The 20,073-nt window shown below is 42.2% G+C and overlaps 1 protein-coding gene across 1 annotated transcript in view; it reads right to left on the bottom strand.

Annotated features, from left to right (window-relative positions):
- The window catches only part of PAPPA (pappalysin 1), a 447,251-nt gene that overhangs the window by 363,023 nt on the left and 64,155 nt on the right, over window positions 1-20,073 (bottom strand). Inside the window, exon 2 of the mRNA XM_069748556.1 lies at window positions 1,416-2,490. Coding sequence (XP_069604657.1) covers window positions 1,416-2,490 — 1,075 coding nt within the window. The remainder of the gene's footprint in view (window positions 1-1,415; window positions 2,491-20,073) is intronic.

The raw sequence follows: 20,073 nt of genomic DNA, 5'->3' as shown, positions 1-20,073 counted from the left end.
TTATAATTGGAATTTTTTAGCACAAAGCCATCATAGTTTATTATCTTCTATTCAAATCAGAAAATAAAATGATATTTTTTTCAGTATTATCATTAAAGTGGCTGTCCGCTACTTTTTCAATGATGACACCGCACCCCCACCGATCAACTATCCTCAGTGTAGGTGGCGGCCTCCAACTGGAACTGCTCCTTCTTCTGATAGTGGCCGTGGCAGGGTATGGCATATCCGCCTCATATTGATTTGAATACCTAGCCATGGCCACTACTTGAAGACGGACCGGCTCCTCAATCGAGTAGTTCCGGCCGGCAGCCAACACTGTTAACAGCTGATAAGCTGGGGTGCCGGGTGTCGGATCCCAACCGATCAGACATTGATGACCTATTCTAAGGATAAGTCATCAATGATAAAGTAGTGGACAGCCTCTTTAAATCAGTATTAGTATTATATATGAATACATTAAACATTGCAATATAGGTTATTGGGGAAATAGGGCATCACAACTCTCTATACACGACACCCCCAACCCTGCAAAATCTCGGTAAACACTCATAAATCTTTTCAGTCATCAAAGCATCATTCTAGAATTATAAAGTTTTCAGATCTCAGGAAGGAGGGGGATGCGGCTGCAGATTCTCTGTGTGCTTATGAGACTAAGAAGATGGAGCAGAAATGGGGGACGTCTGAGTGCTGGCCGCAACACTAACATCACATGAGTAAAGACCCGTCCACTCAGCGAGCATAGAGATAGAAAATATGCATTAACAGGCACAAAAGGTAGCAAGGGAATCACAAAAATGAAAGAATAAGGAGTGGGGGTGCTCCATGTGTAAAATCGGTGGGATTAGGATGAGGAATAAAAACTCAAAGGATCGCGCACCTGCTAAGGTTGTGCAGATTTTCAAGCACAACAATGCATAGGGCGTGGGGACTGGTTGGATTTGGCTGCTGCTATACCCGCTGAACCTGACCGAGACAGGCACAGAGCTTGAGAAAAAAACAGTTGAAAGAAGCCGTGATGTCGGTACTCATGCTCCCTGGCTCACATGTGGTTGTTATGACAGGAGAGCCCGGGCGCCAATCAGCACTGGTGTCACTGTCACTGCCTACAGATATATAAGTAATCAAGGGGAAGTGAGGGTTGCGGCTGGCCGATCACTTCCTCTTGATTACTTATACAGCTGAAGGAGTGCTGATTGGGCACCCAGGCTCACTTGTCAAAACAACCTCACGTGACCCCGGGGAATGAGAGTACCAACACTGCTGGAAAAGGGGTTGTCCAAATAGTAGGTTTCCAATAATTAATATGATTCCTAAATGAACAAATTATTTTGTATCCCCTCGCTAAGTCACAAAGCACATACAAACATAAATTAACCAACCTAAATTAAATATTATATGACAAAGCCAATGCTTACCTGTAAGGTGACTTTGGATCAAAGCACGTCTTCGTGACATCTGTAACATTGGGATTACAACAAGCTCCACCATCATAATCCAATTCTTCAATGTTGCAATCCATATCACAAACGCTGTTTTCCTTCCGGCTGGAGTAATAACAAGAGTGGCGCCCACGACAGTCACCACCATCATATCCAGTAAGTTTATGATTGCATTCTGGATCACACTCAGTGCTGCCTATCTTTGTAATGTCACAGTTAGTAAGGATGAGTCGGTATCGTAGAAAGGAGTCATTTCTTTCTAACACATTTAATTCCCATGTGATGTTGTAGGGGTTAAAAGCTTCATTGAGCATCTTATGCTGAAGCTCGATTTGTTCTTTGGTTACTGTTGGGTTTTCATGGTTGTCATCAAACACGTTGACCACTGTATAACGTACAACTCTGGGTCGCTGGAAACCTCCAACTTTGTTGTAACTAGATATCACCTCCAGATTGTCACAAAGAGTTTGCCCACACTGGGGAAGATCTAAATTTGTGTCCAAGGATGAAACATGGAGATAGATGTTTTCCGTTTGTGGCATTTTACCATATTTACCATCTACGAGAAACCATTTGCTGTTCACATTCTCAAAGCTTTCCTGAAGAACAAGTTGAGGTAGAGAAGTACTCAGTCCATGAAATACATGGCCCATATCCAACAATATTTCCTTCTGGGTTCGAGCTATTTTCCAAAGATTAAATTGTTCCATGTAGCCTCTGTAATTTTGATTTAGAGCATTTCCTCCAATCATTAGAGTTTTACACTTCCGAGCAAAAGTGCTGAAGACTGGGCCAACTTGTTCACTACTTGTTGCCACTTGTGCCCCGTTGACATAGAGTTTCAATATACGGCCATTGTAAGTTACAGAAAGATGAATCCACTGATTCGGGAGGTAGTTGCGATGAGCAGTGATGGTCGTCATTTTGCGAGCACGATCTGTCTTTAAGGAGAAGAAATAGCGTGGATCTCTTGTACCCTGGTCACTCATGGCCTCAATTCCGAGTACCCATCCACGGTCATGAGAAGTATAAGTACATTTGTCATAAAGTCCTAAGTGTCCCCAGAAAAGAAAAACATATAAGTAAGAGTAGTACTTTAGGAGATACATATATCACTAAACAAATACCAAAAAAAGATCAGAAAAAAACTACATATAAGCATTTAAAAGGAATCCCAAGGTTTTTATATGCACATTGATGGAGATAGGTTGAACTTGATGGACATGTAGCTCTTTCAAAGACAAGTCCAGAAATACCTAACATGGTCAGTAGTACATTCTTCCGTTGCAATTTAATTGATATGCAAATGAGGCTAATAAATTATTTTTAGATTTGAAGCTTGAGTCACTCCAGCTCTATTCCCTGCACATCGCTGCCTCCTCCTGCTTGGCTGACAGCTCCTTTGCCTGTTTGGCAGGGAATAGAGTCGGAGTGACAGAGGCTTCAGATCTACATAAAAATGTTTGCATAAAAAATCAAAAACTGATTTTTCAGTAACGAAGGAACGGACCGGCCGTGTAAAGGTATTGCTGGACTTGTCTTTGAAAGAGCTACATGCACATATAAAGTTTAGGTTGTGAAATACTGCTGACACATTCCCTTTAATATGTTTTATAGATCTCCTCCCATTGTATGACAATATGATTTATCCAGTCAAATTCTACTGTCTATTTCAGCTTCTATGTTATGGGAACAATACTAAGACCTTCTTGTGATCTTACTGTACCTGATATTATCATAAAATCCTTTGTTTACTTCCATAGAACTGTAAAAGGTAATTTTTTTGCCGCCATTACGTAGATGCTAAAATGCACCTACTTTATGTCTGTGAAAAATCATCCTAAGGCATTGTGCACATCGTTCAGACATGGCAACTTTTGGGGGCTCTCTTTAATGATTTTTCATCCCTGAATATGAGTTTGGATACCAGGGCTCCATCTAATAATGGAGCATCCCGGCAGTATGCCTTAGGAACCTTCAAGAATCACATTTTTTTGGAGATTATGGGAGATGTTATTGGCACCGGGAAGATTTTACAACTTTTCTAGGAGTTGGGGAAATCTCTCCTATTATTTAGGAGTCTCGAGAAGAGTTGGTCAGTATGTTTCTCACAAGGTCCAAGCAAAGAACTCACAATGTCTGTAACAGTGTATATGACTAAGTGATAGTTTGAAAAATTGGTTAAATTATGCACTGATGGAATGGAGGATTGTAGATAAATGAAGCCAATGAAGATGTGGTTTAGTTGTCTACGCGTTTCGAAGTAGCAATACTTCTTCAGGACAAACCATTGATCAACCATCTTCATTTTCTTGGATCCTTGGCTTCATTTGTCTACAATCTTCCGGTTCGGCAGCACAGAATTTAAACCATTTTTCCAACAACCACTATCCTCCATCATTGTGGGTCTACAGGAGCCGAATCCAAGCGCTATCTATGGTGGTGGTTGCACAACCTGGAAAGGTGAGTAGGTTTTCTAATTCCTAAACCAACTTTTAATCCGATAAGACCCAATTTGCAGTATTGTCTTTTCAGCCCATTCACAGTGTAACTAAGTAAATATATTAAGTAATCTACAAACAAATTATCAATAGATCCCAGGTTTCTTAAGAAACATAAACTTTCCCATATCTTCCAAATTAATTGCACCAGGTGTCTCTGACCCGTTGGCCTCAATCTGGACCATGCGAATAAAAAGCAAGTTGACGGTACACCTCGGACTTTACAGATCACCCGCGTATTTGTACCAATGTGTGTAGATGCCCGTGAACTTGTTTACCAATCGGCATAAACCTCATTACTGCCGGAGTGGAAAGGTGATGATGTCAAAATGTTTAATTGAATAAATAAAATATTTGGCGCTCATAGAAAACGTAAACTAGTAAAATATGTGGGGAAAGAATGTGCCTCAAATAGCTGCTATTACACTACACACATGGGGTTTCACTGCAACCTAGTAACTGCCAGATGTCAAGTAGGCGAGATAAGCTTTGTTCTTCCAAAGCCTCCTATTGCATTTTCGCATGTATGCTAGTAATATTGTGTGCTAAATATGCAAAGCGTGCAAATTTACTAAGGGCAAGCTGTTGTGAACATTTGATTCACGTTTTAATGCACGTACATTACGCATATGTGACAAAAATAAACAAAATGCTATCGACATTTCTCGATTCATATGTTCTAGCTAAATAACAAGCAACGCCAAGCAGTATTGAGTAACAGTAAAGAGAACCCATCAGTAACCGTGACTAGTGATGGGCGAGCGTGAGCGGCACTGCTCGATAGTCGATCAAGCATCGGGTTGAGTATTGATCAGTGATGAGTATCATGTGGTGCTCGAATGCTTGGGTCCACGGAAGACGCTCACTGGAATCATCTCATCAGACCCCGAGAGAGACCTACGTAAAAATGCTTGAGTTCTCGGGTTCCCGTAAGACGATCATTCAACTCATCTCATCTGACCCCGAGAGAGAGACCTCCAGAAAATGCTTGAGGTTGCCATTCACTTCCATTATTCGAACTACCTGAGTTGAGAACGTCCGAGCGTCCGATCTGCTCAATTCAGCCAAAATATAAGCAAATATTGAATATATGAAATGTAAACTGAACTACTGCTATAAAGACCATATTTATAAGATCAATACTAATTAAAAGAAATCGGTCCCTTGGATTTTGCTGCCTTGTCTGAGAGCTGCATAATGTAAGGAAATAAACCCCGATTTTAGTTTTTTAGTGATGTGTCTCTTAGTTAACTAGGTGTTGCAGTTGTGATACAATCCATACCGCTTAGTCACATCTTTCTGAGTATGTTGTATGTTGACAGTAAGCTACTAATCAGTTGTTGGGTTATGGTCGGACCAGGGCTCATGTGAGCACCAGTCCTGGAGGTGATTGTGTCCTGGCAGTAAAACATTCATTTTATGGAAACTAGAGCATACAGCTTGGTGAGTTACACATCCCTGAAATCTGTGTCTCAGCCCCAATGTTATGCTGTCCTCAGATTACGTAGCAAAAGCCTTCTGACAGATTCCATTCCAAGACCAATTCATGTGTGCCCATTAGCCAAATAAAGGCATATTTTTTTGGATGGGTCCTTAACCTTTTTTTTCATACATGCCTCTCCCAGACTAAAAGCCTTGAAAATTTAAAGGAAACCTGACACATGAAAAAACTCTATCAACCTGCATTCATGGGGTTAATCTGCAGATTAATAGAGCTCTGAACTTGCATTTTGAGCCACGCTACTGAGAAGAAATTAACTTTATTCTTCCTGGCAGCGCTACGGTTTCAGTCACGGGGTGATGCCAGCGCGGGATCTGTCACCGTTGTGTGTATAGACAGCGACGTCTGTAACTGCACCGCCAGCACTGACTGACAGCAGCTCAGCATTAGAGATGGCTGTCAGTCAGTGCCATTGGCACGGATACAGCTGCTGCGCTCTGTGCACTAAGGCCCCTTTCACACATCAGTTTTTTGCCATCAGTCACAATCCGTCAAATTTTGAAAAAATACGGTTCCTGCGAATGATGGCGAAGGATCCGTTTTTTTCTCATAGACTTGTATTAGTGACGGATTGCGACGGATGGCCTCACGTTTCATCTGTTGTTCGCTGGACCCGTTGAAAATTGTTTGTCCGGTGGCCGGAGACAACGGGCATAGTAACGATTTTTGTGTCCGTCGAAAAAACGGACAGCGACGGATCTGTCGCAGTCCGTCGGTGGCTAGAATGGAAGCCTATGGCGCTGGATCCGTCGAATGACGGAATCCGGTGACGGATTCTGTTTTTTTAACTGAGCATGCTCCCATTTTTTTAGGATACAATTAGACGGATCAGCTAGATCCGGTGAAAGAACGGATCCGTCTCATCAGTTTTTCACAATCTGCGACGGATCCATTGTTTTCAAAATTCGACATATTGTGACTGATGGCCAAAAACTGATGTGTGAAAGAGGCCTAAGCGGTGACTGAACCCGTGCTGGCGCCGCCCCCATGACTGAACCCGTGCTGGCGCCGCCCCCATGACTCAAACCCGAACACTACCAAGCGGAATAAAGTTCATTTCTTCCCGGTAGCGCTTTCTAAGTGCCGCCACTTGACAGGTTCCGAACGCTATCATCAACCTCCAGATTAATCCAATATCTACAGATTAATGGCATTTTTTCACATGACAGGTTCCCTTTAAAAGGCGGGAAAGATACAGCCCTAATTACAAAACTGCCTTAGTTGAATGGGAGGAGTGATTAGGAATCTATGGAGGCAGTCACTACCTCCAGCACTATACAACTGTCCACAAAATTTAGTTTGGGCATAAGTAGGTGGATGCAGAAGAATAATCGTGAAAACAAATTTTTAATTTGTCATGTCCAATGATGTAAAAGGTGCACTAGGCAATTCCTAACAGTAAGCTGGCATTGTGTAGGAATAACAATGCATCCATCATGCAATATCATGGCGGAGGCGTCTGACTGCCTCAAAATTTACCAAAAATGAATCTACAGTCATTAACAACTGTCTTCAGTGTAAAGTAGAAGAGTGAGTCTTCAAAGTGATAATCCGGCCTCCACAGAGCCCTGGTCATCCAGTCTGTCTGGGATCACATGAGGAAGCAGGAGGATTTGTACAAGCCTCATCCACAGAAGATCTGGGGTCAGCTCTCCAAGATGTTTGGAACAATCTCCCTGCTAAGTTCCTTCAAAAACTGTGTACAAGTGTAGGCAAAGAGCGGTGACACCAAATATTGATGTGAATTCGATTTCTCTTTTGTTCATTAATTTTACTAATTCCTAAAAATAAGCTATTAACTCTTTTATTTTTTAAAGCACTGTCACTCTGCGGCATTTTTGCCACACCTGCCCAGCACTTTTGAGCAACACGTTATATTGTCACACATGTTGACAATATTTTCCTGACCGTAGGATCCAACCTACGCTACTGTAAGGGCTTACAGTCTAATATGCTTTTCTATAGGAAGAAAAAAAAAAAGAGTACACCCAGCTGGACATATGCCAAAAAGAGTTGAATAGAGCCCTATGGAAACATTTGACATGTACTGTACATCGCAAGCGTTCCAGCACTACACAGAATGGAGCCTAAACATCCTGTAGTAGTTACCGTACTTGCCCCGGACATATAGACTGCAGCTGGTATGCTATCATTTTTAGACTTTCAAATAAATTAGCTAGAACACCAAGTCATATGATTACCTCAGTCCAAACAGGGCATGCTAGAAATCACACAACAATCCATTGACAAGCAAACGTCAGGGTCAAGGCTATTGTTTTCTCAAAATAATGTGCATTGCGTCATTGTAATAATTATTCAATCAGTTGATAATGTATAATTGTGCTTTATTTTCTCAATTCTTACAGCTGCTTAACTCATGAGTTGCCATGGGAAAAAAAGTTAATATGCTGAATGTGCCTTTCAGGTCAGGGTTCCCTAAGTAAAGGTGGAACAGGTTAGGGTTTATGATTAGCATCCAGTACATGTCCGTGTCACAGGTAGCAGTCATAGGTGAAAGGAGAAACCAACATAATGGCAATGCGCCAAGCTCCGTTCCAGTCATTGGGCCAGGGCACAACAGTGATCTGTCACCACTTTTCTTCAATCATGCCCACTTTTCAGTGGATTGATGTCCCACCATGTACCAACACATTCTGAGAGGACATCAATCCACTAAGCAGAGAGCAAGATTGGAAAACAGTTGTGACTGGTCAGTGCAGCACCACAGCCCGCAGCCCGGTTACTAGAAGAGAGCGAATGCAGGGATAGAGGATGACTTCCGAAATGGTTGGGATTCCAATATTTAAGGCACTTTCGCTCCATTCATCTCGACGGGACTGCCGGAGATTGTTAAGAGCTGCCATCAGCTGGTCTTTCTTTGGCGCTTCTATAAAAATACATGGGGCAATAGTGCGAATGGTCAACCTCCACTCCATTCATGCTGGGATCTGAAGAACCTTAAATCTCAGGATCAGTGGGAGTCCACAGTAGTCAGATTCCCACGATAGGGGACTTCACAATTGTTGGCATTCCGACCATTGGGACACCCGTCGATCCTAAGAACAGGGGCCACAAGAGCTTTGTGTGATTGAAGTGAAAGTCAATCATACGCACTCCTGCTCCATTCATTCTTAATGGGACTGCTGGAGTTAGCCAAGAGCTGCACTCAGCTGGTCTTTTTTGGCATTCACATAAAAATGAATGGAGCAGCAGTGCGCATGATTGACCTCCACACCAATGGCACCAGGCTTAGAAGAACATACTTCCACTTCATTCATTCAGAATAGGACTGTCAGAAATAGCCAATAGCTGCACTCAGATGGTGTTTCTTTGGTGCTCCCATAACAATTAATTGAGCAGCAGCATGCATTATTGATCTCCATTCCATTCACACCATTCTGGTTCTCGGGATCAATGGTAGTCCCAGTGGTTGAATCCCCAGAAATCAGGAAATTATCCACAGGAAAGAGGACAATTTCCCAACTGCTGGTGTTCCAACTATTGGGAAACTCACCGATCCCTAGAACCGAGACTCTGAAGAGCCCTATGTGACCATTCATTCTTAATGGGACTGCTGGAGATGGCCAAGAACTGCACTCGACTGGTCTTTCTTTGACAAACCCATAAAAATGAATGGAGCAGTAGTAAGCATGGTTCATCTCCACTCCAAACACACTGGGCTTTGAAGAGCCATGGTTCAGGTTCGGTGGGAGATCCATTGGTCAGAACCTCATAAAATGGAAAGTTATCAACAGGTTAATAGGCAACTTCCAAAATGTTTAATATCTTTTGTTTAGTATTTCATGGATTTTATTATTGTATTCTGCAGACTCCAAAAACTGGAGTAGAAGGCGAGATGCAGAACTTCATTTTGGTTTTAAGAAAATATTATCCATTCTAAGTTTTGTTTTGATCAAACAATGAAAAAAACACAAAAACAAAAAAGAACAAAAGCTGCTTCTCACAATTCTTTAATCGTGTCACTCTGCCATTAGAACAGTGTGGTCTACGGAGAATTGACCTATACACATATTACACTGCTGATGGTACATTGCGATCTGACCAATAAACATGTCACAATATCATTAGTAGACTTCGTAACACTGGTTAATAAACATTCATTTGGTTACAGGCTAATAATGGAGAGTTACAGGATGCATGGCTATGATATATATATTATACTGGGCACTTAGAGGATAACCAGTCTACTCTTCACGTTTATAATACATAGACAATGATGACCTATTCTTAAGACAGGTTATCAATAGGAGATCATTTGGGTGTCCAAAACTTGATGGCCCCATTAGCCTGATATTCAGGACCTTTTGTAACAAAAACAGGCAGTGAAAGCCTATACGTACAGTTGTGCTCAAAACATTACACAACCCGGCAGAATTTTTGCTTTCTTGACCTTTTTTTCGGAGAATATGAATGATAACACCAAAACTTTTTCTCCACTCATGGTCAGTGGTTGGGTGAAGCCACTTGCTGTCAAACTGCTGTGTTTTCTCTTTTTAAATCATAATGACAACCCAAAACATCCAAATGACCCTGATCAAAAGTTTCATACCTCATTTCTTAATACCGTGTATTGCCCCCTCTAACATCAATGACAGCTTGAAGTCTTTTGTGGTAGTTGTGGATGAGGTTCTTTATTTTCTCAGATGGAAAACAGCAGGGGCACATTTTTAAGATTATCTCAGCACAGGAACATATTTTTTCAATTCATCCAATTATGGAAATTGTTATTATTCTAAAATCTATTGATTAAAATGTACTTTGTTTGTGGGAAAACCCTGTTAATTTTCATTAGGGCAAATAAGTTTCCATAAGAGCTATATACACAAAACAGTTGGATCTCTTACAATTAGCGTTTTTTTAGCTATTTTTATGCTTTTTTGAAACTGAGAGCTTTAAGGCTTTGTGCACACAGAGTTTTTTGATTTTTTTTTTAGCTGAAACGTGAATGGTAGTTGAGTGGAAACTAGTAATATCCTTTTACAAATCGTACAACTCCTCAAAAACTTTTGAGTTTCTGCTTAATTTTCACTCCAAAAACCCAACAAAAAGATTCTGTGTTCCCATAGCCTAAGGAGGTTTTTCCCATCTTAGAACATGATAGCATGTTTCTAGGGTATACCATCTCTTTCTAATGTTGGGAATGGGGATCTGGCTACAGGTGCAAATCCTGGTAATGAAGTTTAGGGTTAATAAGCCTCCATGGCTTTTCCATATATAACATTGCTCCTTTACCTCCTGCTAAGTTGGAAATCTCAGCTCAAGTCACATTCAAGTAATTGGAGTTGTGTTGCTGTTCCCTGCACCACCGGTGGCCAGGGGCCAAAGTGTGCAAAGAAAGACCTTGAAGGGGCAGCAGTTAACCAGTGTTGGGGACCCTTTCTAACCCTTATGTAAATGGTTAAATGTTGAATGTTGAGATGGATACTTTTATTAATCAACACATTTGTAATGGGTATAGTGGTGGAACAACTGTTCTGTGAACTAAGAAGAGCCTGGAGGGGCATTACTAGGCAAACACCTGACTCTACGCTAGAGCCCCTGAAGGTGTAGTTAAACTTGGCTCCAGATGGATGCCAGGTGATACTCCAGGACTGATCTTGGACATGTGGCACCTCAGGAGTCCGGGTGCCCCAATGGCGTTGCCTTCCTCATGGGGAGGGTGATGTCATGCCTGCAGGTAAAGAGGGATCCACTTGGCAGGTAACACAAACATACAACACCTTCCTGACTCCGGACCAGAAGGGGGAGCTCTAAACCCAGTTTCAGGGGAACTTCCCTACAAGTTCTGGTCTGGACGCAGGATTAGGTGAGTGGAGTGTGAGACTGCAGAGGGTGAGGAAGCGTGTGAGGAGAGATAATGGGAGTGGAGCTGCGATAGAGCTCTTCCCAGTATTAAGTGCAAGAGAAATCGGAGTCCATGGTTGCATGGGTACTAAAAGGCTCAGCAACTAGAACCGGAGGGCAGGAGATTGCAAGTCTCCTTTCCCATCTAACACCTGGAGGCACCACAGCAAGTCAGGAGCCTGGGGCTGCCAGTGAGAAGACAGTGCCCATGAAAGGCTCATGCTGTCAACCATATGGGTTAGGAGTAACAGACACTGAGAGGACTTGGTGTGAAGCTTCAGGCAGCAAGGGACAGAGAGTACAATGTAAGAGGAAGGCCTCTGAACCCACCTGGCTAGGTGGATCTCAAGTTGCTCGAACCCCATCAACACCTGTAACTTGTACCCCGGTCTGCACCTGAAATTCACCAGTAAAAGGTAAAGGAAACTGCAATCCCTGTGTCCTCTAGTTATTTCCTGTACCTTCCATCCTGCACCCCACCATCTATCAACCCTCACCAAATGCACTGGTAGTTCTGGGACTAAGCTCTACCTATGGGGAGCTATACCAACTCTGCTGCGACACCATCAGCCCCAGTCATCCCTTTTAGCAGTGTCGCCACCCCTGGCCGAGTACCACAGGTGGCGTCACAAACATTTCCATTTATTCCCCTTTTTCCACTTCCCTTCTTCATTTGTGGATGCCCAGGGCCACGGACCAGGTCCCCACTTCTGTGACCACCCCTTTAAGGAACACCGGACCTGGCCAAAGTACCCCATGGTCCTAGCTGGCGCTCCAGACACATGGCAGCTGCCCTCCAAAGGGGTAGGTAGTTGGTACAGCTAGGAATGAATGGACCTTTGACAAATACAGTCAGGCACAGCAGATGAAGCCAGATACAGCTGAAATACAGACTGGCATGGCTGGTGTAGGCAGGTATGGCTAGTATAAAGACTGGCATGGCAGGTTCAGGAACGTACAGCTGGTATACAGACTGACAGGCAGATGTGGTTGGCATACAGATAGACATATGCTGAAAGGCGCATGCAGGGACAGGGAGGAACAAGCAGGAACAAGAGAGTACTGGTAGGTACTAACAGACAGGGGACCTGAGAACTAGCAAGCGTGCAGACTAACTTAACAAGTAGCTCAGGCACCTCCCAATAGGTGGAGGTACCATAAATAATAAGTGTCTCCCACTTTTAAACTGTGCGTACTGCCTCTTTATGACACAGGGGGGCATGCGCACACCGTAAACGCAGTGCCTGGGGATCTTCCAGGCATGTGCAGACCCCAGGAAGCAGCATGACGACGACATGCGGGATGAGGACTGGGACAATGATCCATCCAAGCCAGGGGGAGGATGGGAAACGCACAGGGATACCGATGCTACAACATTCCTGGTGCTTTATTTGTCTTAATCTTGATACTCTGGTAGATATGGACTGAATGTTTGTTATTAGGCTATTTTTCCTTCTAACCTCCTTTCTTGGGACTTATCTCCCATGAGGACAGAAGGATCTGAGGTTGAAATTAAAATCTACTGACCATTCTCTCCCTTAGAATCATCTACCTAAAGAAGAGTCCACAGGGCCCCAAAAACCTTTCATGATGGAACTTTCTCTGATGTGTATGGGTGCAACCTGTCAGGCCACAAAAGCTGGCCACCCAGTTTTTGGAGCAGTTCAGTACAACACAAGAAATGAGGGAACATCACCTTGATTGGTTTATCAATGCACTTTTAGCTGGGCACTTTATAATTTCTGAAAGGGCTGTTTCCAAGCTGTGTCTTTAGCAGCTCACAGCTTTCCAGTCTCCTTACTTCCCTGTTGTTGGGTTAGGTGGGCATTCTTCCTTGAGTGACAGTTCTGGTTCCATAGTTTTGTCCTTTGGCTGAGCTCTTCCTGCTACTGTGACACATTAATGGTCTGTCAGTGGTCTGTTGTGGTTGAAGTCTACATTGTTATCACTAGATTTGCATATAGAGATAACAGGACCATTAAACAAGTGCAGGGCACAAGGAAAAATTAGGATTTTGGGGCACAGGGGCTGGTTAATTTGTAATCTGTGACCTGTAACTTTCCTTACATAATGGCACTGCGGGATCTTGTTTTGGCACAATTTAATTATTGCGGCATGACACAGACATCGTACCACATCAGGGTGTTGGGAGATGAGGAGAGTAATCTCATCTGATGGTCACAGCTTACTTGACTGAAGTCCTACAAATCAAATCTCCCGTTTCTTTATAGCATTCTTGCTCAGCTCTATTATAAATGAACAGGGCTGAGCTGCCGTACCATACCCGACCTGCGAATAGGTTTTGCACAGTTTTTTTGAATAAAGCAGCAATATTTTTAGAATCAAAGCCAAACCCATTATTTCGTAGCCAAAGATATATTGTGACTAGTGTTGATCGAGGACTGAAATGCTTGAGTAGTCGAATCCAGTACGTTGGACGCTTAGATGTGCTCTACTCGAGTAGCGAGCAAAATGGAATTTGGAAGTGAATGAAGTGAAATTTCTCTCCTCTCCCAGCTCAGATGACTCTACTGAGCTTCTTATGGGAACCCAAACACTCTAGCACCAAGCGATACTCGGTACTGTTTGATAATCGAGCACCCCGATGCTCAATCGATTATCAAGCACTACCGAGCACGCTCGAACATCGCTAATAGTCACACAATCTTCTGGGTTTTAATTCATAGCAAAGAAAATAATAATAAAATTGGCATTTCAGGTCAAAATATCTGCTGTCCATTTAAAACAAAAGAAGAAAAAATAAAACGTTGTTATGCAAAATCCTTCCAACTTGTAGAATATCCCTTTTATCCAAGAGGAATTCTGAAAAGCAGCTTGGCAGATGATTAATGGAAGTGCAGGGTGTGTGGAATGCAGGAGGGACCCATGCCAGCCTCTAACTGCAGCGATATGACATACAGCAGTGGCATTCTGCATGATGCCAATTAACGCTCTACAGCACCTGGTGCAGATTGTATTCCACAGGGCCCGGATTTGGTTGTAGCTCTACATACAGTATGTGTTCTGTGCTTCCCGCACACAGCAGAAATCGAGGGCAGGTGAGGTGATTTCGTACAGAAGAGGGAATTCAAGGTCAATCCCTAGCCACAGCACACAGAGCTCCGGGAGGGGCATGCCTTGCCATTCCTGGCTTTAATTGTCAAGTATCAAAGCAGTAGACAAATGCTCCAGAGAGCAGATATTCTCCAAGAATCCATACGAAAAGCTTTTATCTGTCAGGTGGAAAGTAATGCGCTTAGACACATTGGGGCTGCTCTGGTCTCAACGTGGCACAGGCCATGTCAAGGGGGAAATAGTGTAACAGAGTCTTCGTTCCTAGATGAAAAATTGTTATCAAAGGCTGGAGGACACGCTAACGCTCTAACCTAGAAAATAAGAAAAACAATAGTCTTATTCCGCAAGTAGTATCAATCTTAAAGAAATCCTTATTTAACAAGACGCAGAAGATCTCAGGTCGATTCCTCTCGGTAAGCCATGCCAATCTATTTTGGCTTGATGCAACGTGCTCCCCGCTTCATTATCTTAAGCATATAACATAGTTATTGTACCGAGCAGAAAGCATGAGCGAAAACTGGCAAAGATTCTCTGAAATGTGTATCATTTTAATGTTTTGTTTACCATAAACTGAGAAGAAACTCATGGCATGAATGTTCAAGCTTGGACTTTCCTCCAAAATAAATATTTTTTCCCTTGTGCAGAAAATCATGCCAGGCCGGGAAGAGTTTTCCCCTACTCTCAATTGGCAGGTCTAGCTAGTTTCAATTAAAATGCAATTTTAAACCATGTCTATCCTTTTGAAGATCGACAAGCCGGCTGTAATGCTACAGTGGCAGCCACAGAGCTCGAATGCAAATAATTGCCCCTTTAAATGGGTGACGCTACAAAAACTTCGAAAACTTTACAAGTAATCAGGACTTATTTTTACTCTTTTCTCACTCCCTTAGCCTATGTTCACAATCCGCATTTTTGCACCATTTTTTTCTGCAGCATCTGCTCTCTTGGAAGTGGAAAAGCAGAGTTCAAATCGCAAGTTTTTGTGTCTTTTTTGTTTTCTTTTCTTGACCTCCACTGGAAGTCAACAGCATGGCGGCTCAGTGGTTAACCCTGTTGCATTGCAGCGCTGAGGTCCTGGGTTCAAATCCCACTGAGGACAGTGTCTGCAAGGAGCATTTATGTCCTCCTGAGTTTTGGGTGGGTTTCCTTCCACCCTCTAGACTGTTTTTAGCCCCAATGGGGATAGTGATGATGTCTGTGGAATAGGGCTCATGGTGGCCATACTTTACATGGCAAAAACCTGGTTACAGATTTCCTTCGAAGAATTATTTGTAGAAGATGTGCATCTATTTTTTTGTCACTATCTTAACCACAAAAGTGAATATGTATACATTATTTATGAAAAAATACACTTTGACAATATATTGCAGGAAGATACCAGACACTCCTGGCAGCAGTTTCATCAAAAGTGATATTTGATCACAAGGGATTTCAGAGGTGGGATTGTATGACACAGTGACCCATCATCTGCAAAGAAGTTTTCAAAATAAAAAAATACAGAAAACATGTTCTAGTAATAAAAGTGATAAACCTTTTAGTATCTGAGAAGAAGGTTGTTGCATTTTTTATGAATGGTTGGACTAGAGTATGACCATTCAGATCACACACAAAAGACACCTATTCAAGATGTGTGAGAAGAGAATGGTACTTTACCATTTATCCCTAATGTCATAATTACTGGTCAAACCTCCAAAAAAATCATACAAATATGATTCCATTTGGTAAATTCAAAAAAGTTCATTTTTTTCTCATTAATGTACGCTCTGCAACTTATCTTAACTGAAAAAACAAAAATGTAGAAATTTTTGCTAATTTATTAAAAAAGAAAAACTGAATTATCACATGGTCATAAGTATTCAGACCCTTTGCTCAGACACTCATATTTAAGTCACATGCTGTCCATTTCCTTGTGATCCTCCTTGAGATGGTTCTACTCCTTCATTGGAGTCCAGCTGTGTGTAATTAAACTGATAGGATGTGATTTGGAAAGGCGCACACCTGTCTATATAAGACCTCACAGCTCACAGTGCATGTCAGACCAAATGAGAATCATGAGGTCAAAGGAACTGGCCAAGGAGCTCAGAGACAGAATTGTGGCAAGGCACAGATCTGGCCAAGGTTACAACAGAATTACTGTAGTACTCAAGGATCCTAAGAGCACAGTGGCCTCCATAATCCTTAAATGGAAGAAGATTGGGACCACCAGAAGTCTTCCTAGACCTGGCTGTCCAGCCAAACTGAGCAATCATGGGAAAAGAGCCTTGGTGAGGGAGGTAAATAAGAACCCCAAGATCACTGTGGCTGAGCTGCAGAGATGCAGTAGGGAGAAGGGAGAAAGTTCCACAAGGTCAACTGTCCGACAGAAGCCTCTCCTCAGTGCCAGACATATGAGAGTCTGTATAGAGTTTGCTAAAAAAACACTTTAAAGACTCCCAGACTATGAGAAATAAGATTCTCTGGTCTGATGAGACAAAGATAGACCTTTTTGGTGATAATTCTAAGCTGTATGAGTGGAAAAAAACAGGCACTGCTCATCACCTGCCCAATACAATCCCAACAGTGAAACATTGTGGTGGCAGCATCATGCTATGGGGGTGTTTTTTAGCTGCAGGTACCGGACGACTGGTTGACATTGAAGGAAACATGAATGCGGCCAAGTACAGAGATATCCTGGATGAAAACCTCTTCCAGAGTGCTCTGAATCTCAGACTTAGCCGAAGATTCACCTTCCAACAAGACAATGACCCTAAGCACACAGCTAAAATAACAAAGAAGAGGCTCCAGAACAACTCTGTGACCATTCTTGACTGGCCCAGCCAGAGCCCTGACCTAAACCCAATTGAACATCTCTGGAGAGACCTGAAAATGGCGTCCACCAACGTTCACCATCCAAGCTGACGGAACTGGAGAGGATCTGCAAGGAAGAATGGCAGAGGCACCCCAAATCCAGGAGTGAAAAACTTGTTGCATCATTCCCAAGAATACTCATGGCTGTTCTAGCTCAAAAGAGTGCTTCTACTCAACACTGAGCAAAGGGTCTGAATACTTAAGACCATGAGATATTTCAGTTTTTCTTTTTCAATAAATTTGCAAAAATTACTACATTTCTGTTTTTTTCAGTCAAGATGGGGTGCAGAGTGTACACTAATGAAAAAAAATGAAGTTTTTTTAGTTTACCAAATGGCTGCAATGAAACAAAGAGTGAAAAATTTAAAAGGGTATGAATACTTTCCGTTCCCACTGTATATACACATAGAGTAGATAGATATAAAGATGTCAGTCACATATATAATTAGTACAGTCCTTGTGTAGCTCACCGTATGTCATTTATTAAATAAATTATTTTCTGAAAAAAATGGCGTGAGATCTCCCGAAATTTTATTAACCACCAGAAGGAAAGCAGACAGCTGGGGGAAAATGTTTATAGCCTGTGGAGGGGGTAATACCCATGGAGCTTCCTAGGCTGTTATTATCAGCTCACAGCTGTATACTTAGCCTTTCCTGATTATTAAAATGGGCCTCCCTCAAAAAATGACGTAGAGTCCCCCAATAATTAAAAACCAGCAAAGTCTAGGAAGACAGCGGCGGACTGATATTAATAGACTGGGAACATGCCATGCATTATTGCCCCATCTCAGACTAAAAACATCAGCTCTCAGTCGCCCCAGAAATGGCACATCCATAAGATGCACCAAATCTGTCACTTTGCCTCGCTCTTCCCACTTGCCTGGTGCAGTGACATGTAAGGTGATAGTTGGAGGGGTTGATGTCATCTTTGTATTGCAAGGTAACATCAAGTTGAGAGGTTAGTAATGGAAAGGCGTCTATCAGACACCCCTATTACTAACCCCGTAGTGATACTGTGTAAATAAAAATAATCAGATTATAATCCTTTATTTTAACAAATGACACAGACTCTACTTTACTGACTCTAAATTAAACCATACTCATGTCATTGCCCAGTCCATGGAAGCCAATGTCCCCATGTAAATAAATTAAAATAATAAAACAACCATATTCCTCACCTGTCCGAAGTGAAGAAATAATTCATAATGTTCCACAACAATACTGATGACTTTGAGAGCAGTCACTGATGTGACTGCTTTCAAGGACAACCGTCTACACACTGGCACAGAAGGTAATCAATCTTGCAGAGTGTAGCGCTGAGTTGCAGTGAAAAAGTTCACCAGAGTTTATCAGCTGATGAGCCCAGATGATATCACAGCACCTCTCTAATGCAGCGGTGGTACCATAAGTGAGATCACCGGGGCTCATCAGCTGATTAACTCTGGTGAACTTTCCCACTGCAGTTCAGCTCTACACACTGTATGAGCGATTACATGCTCCTGTCACTGTGACACCGGTTGACGAGTAAAGCATTCGCATCAGCTGATGTGACTGGTCTACAAGTGATCTGAATCATCGTGGGACAGTATGAATTACAACGGATAGGTGAGGGATATGGTGATTTATTATTTTTTCTCTTCTCCATTTGACATGGGCATGGGGGATTAGTCGAGTATATGGTGGTTTTTGATCTTTGATTTTTTACAGGAGACAAGGGCTTCAGGAATTAGGTGTAAGGTGAGTATATACTTTGTTTTTATTTCAATATTTATTTCTTTAAACTTTTTTCACTTTGAGTACAGTTTGATATGCCCATCAACTGCCACCTGCTCTTGCTGCAATCAGTGACATCAGGCGTTGGCTGATGGGAGTAGTAGTCTCTCATCAGATGATGCCTGTGACCGGCAGTAAGCTTTTTACCATGGGTCACAGTTACAGCTGCTGGGTCACGCTGACATCTAATAGCGTGCTCTGACCGATGGTAACGAATCGATCTTACGGCAGTAACGTTACCACAGATCAGAACCACCAGTTTCTCATATGTTGAGTTTGAGATTGTCAAACCTTTTCCGAACAAGTTCGCTCATCTCTATACATTACATGGATCATTTGAGATTCACTTTTCTCAAAGTGTAAAATCCCTTTAAATTTTAAGACTGTGCAGACAATAACTGAAGACTAGTGACACAATGAGGGAAATGTGCAGGATGAAAATACAAGTGGACAACATGGTCTCAGTAGCCGAAATGAAACAGGAGAGTGACTTATTCACTACTGTGAATAAAATGACCTTTTCATACATTCCCCACTCTAAAAAAGTGATACCTTTGCCTGTTCTGCAACCCTCTATTTCCGTGCCATATACTGCACAGCTGTGTGAATAGTTACTTACTGATACTTTAGAAGTGTTTGAAGATAAGAGTTAAAAAGTAAGTAAACTTTCTCAAAGTTTTTTCATATTTGGCAGTTGCCGCAGATCAGTGGGGGTCCAGGTCCTGAGACCACCCACTAATCACTTAAAAGACCATCGAACAGTGCGCAGCTCAGGAAATTCAGGAGCATAGCATAAACCTGAGCAAGCACAGATTCAGTAGAGAGCATAGGTACTCTTCGGATGTTTATTAAGCAATTGGTGTGGGGAGATGAAGGGGCTCAGGACCCAGACCCCACTGATCTGCTGGAATTAGAGGGCTTGCTAAGTATGGAAAAAAATCATTAAAGTTTAGTCACTATTTAATTATATTTTAGCACATATTTTTTTACATGCTGATTACTTTTATAGAACATCTTTTGCCATATGTAAGAATTGTATGTAGAAATAATTTAAGACGTAGAGATGCATTGC

The sequence above is a fragment of the Ranitomeya imitator genome, chromosome 2, assembly GCF_032444005.1.
Source record: "Ranitomeya imitator isolate aRanImi1 chromosome 2, aRanImi1.pri, whole genome shotgun sequence".
NCBI lineage: Eukaryota > Metazoa > Chordata > Amphibia > Anura > Dendrobatidae > Ranitomeya > Ranitomeya imitator.
Note: the sequence above shows the minus strand (reverse complement) of the source record. Positions and strands in the feature narration are given on the sequence as shown.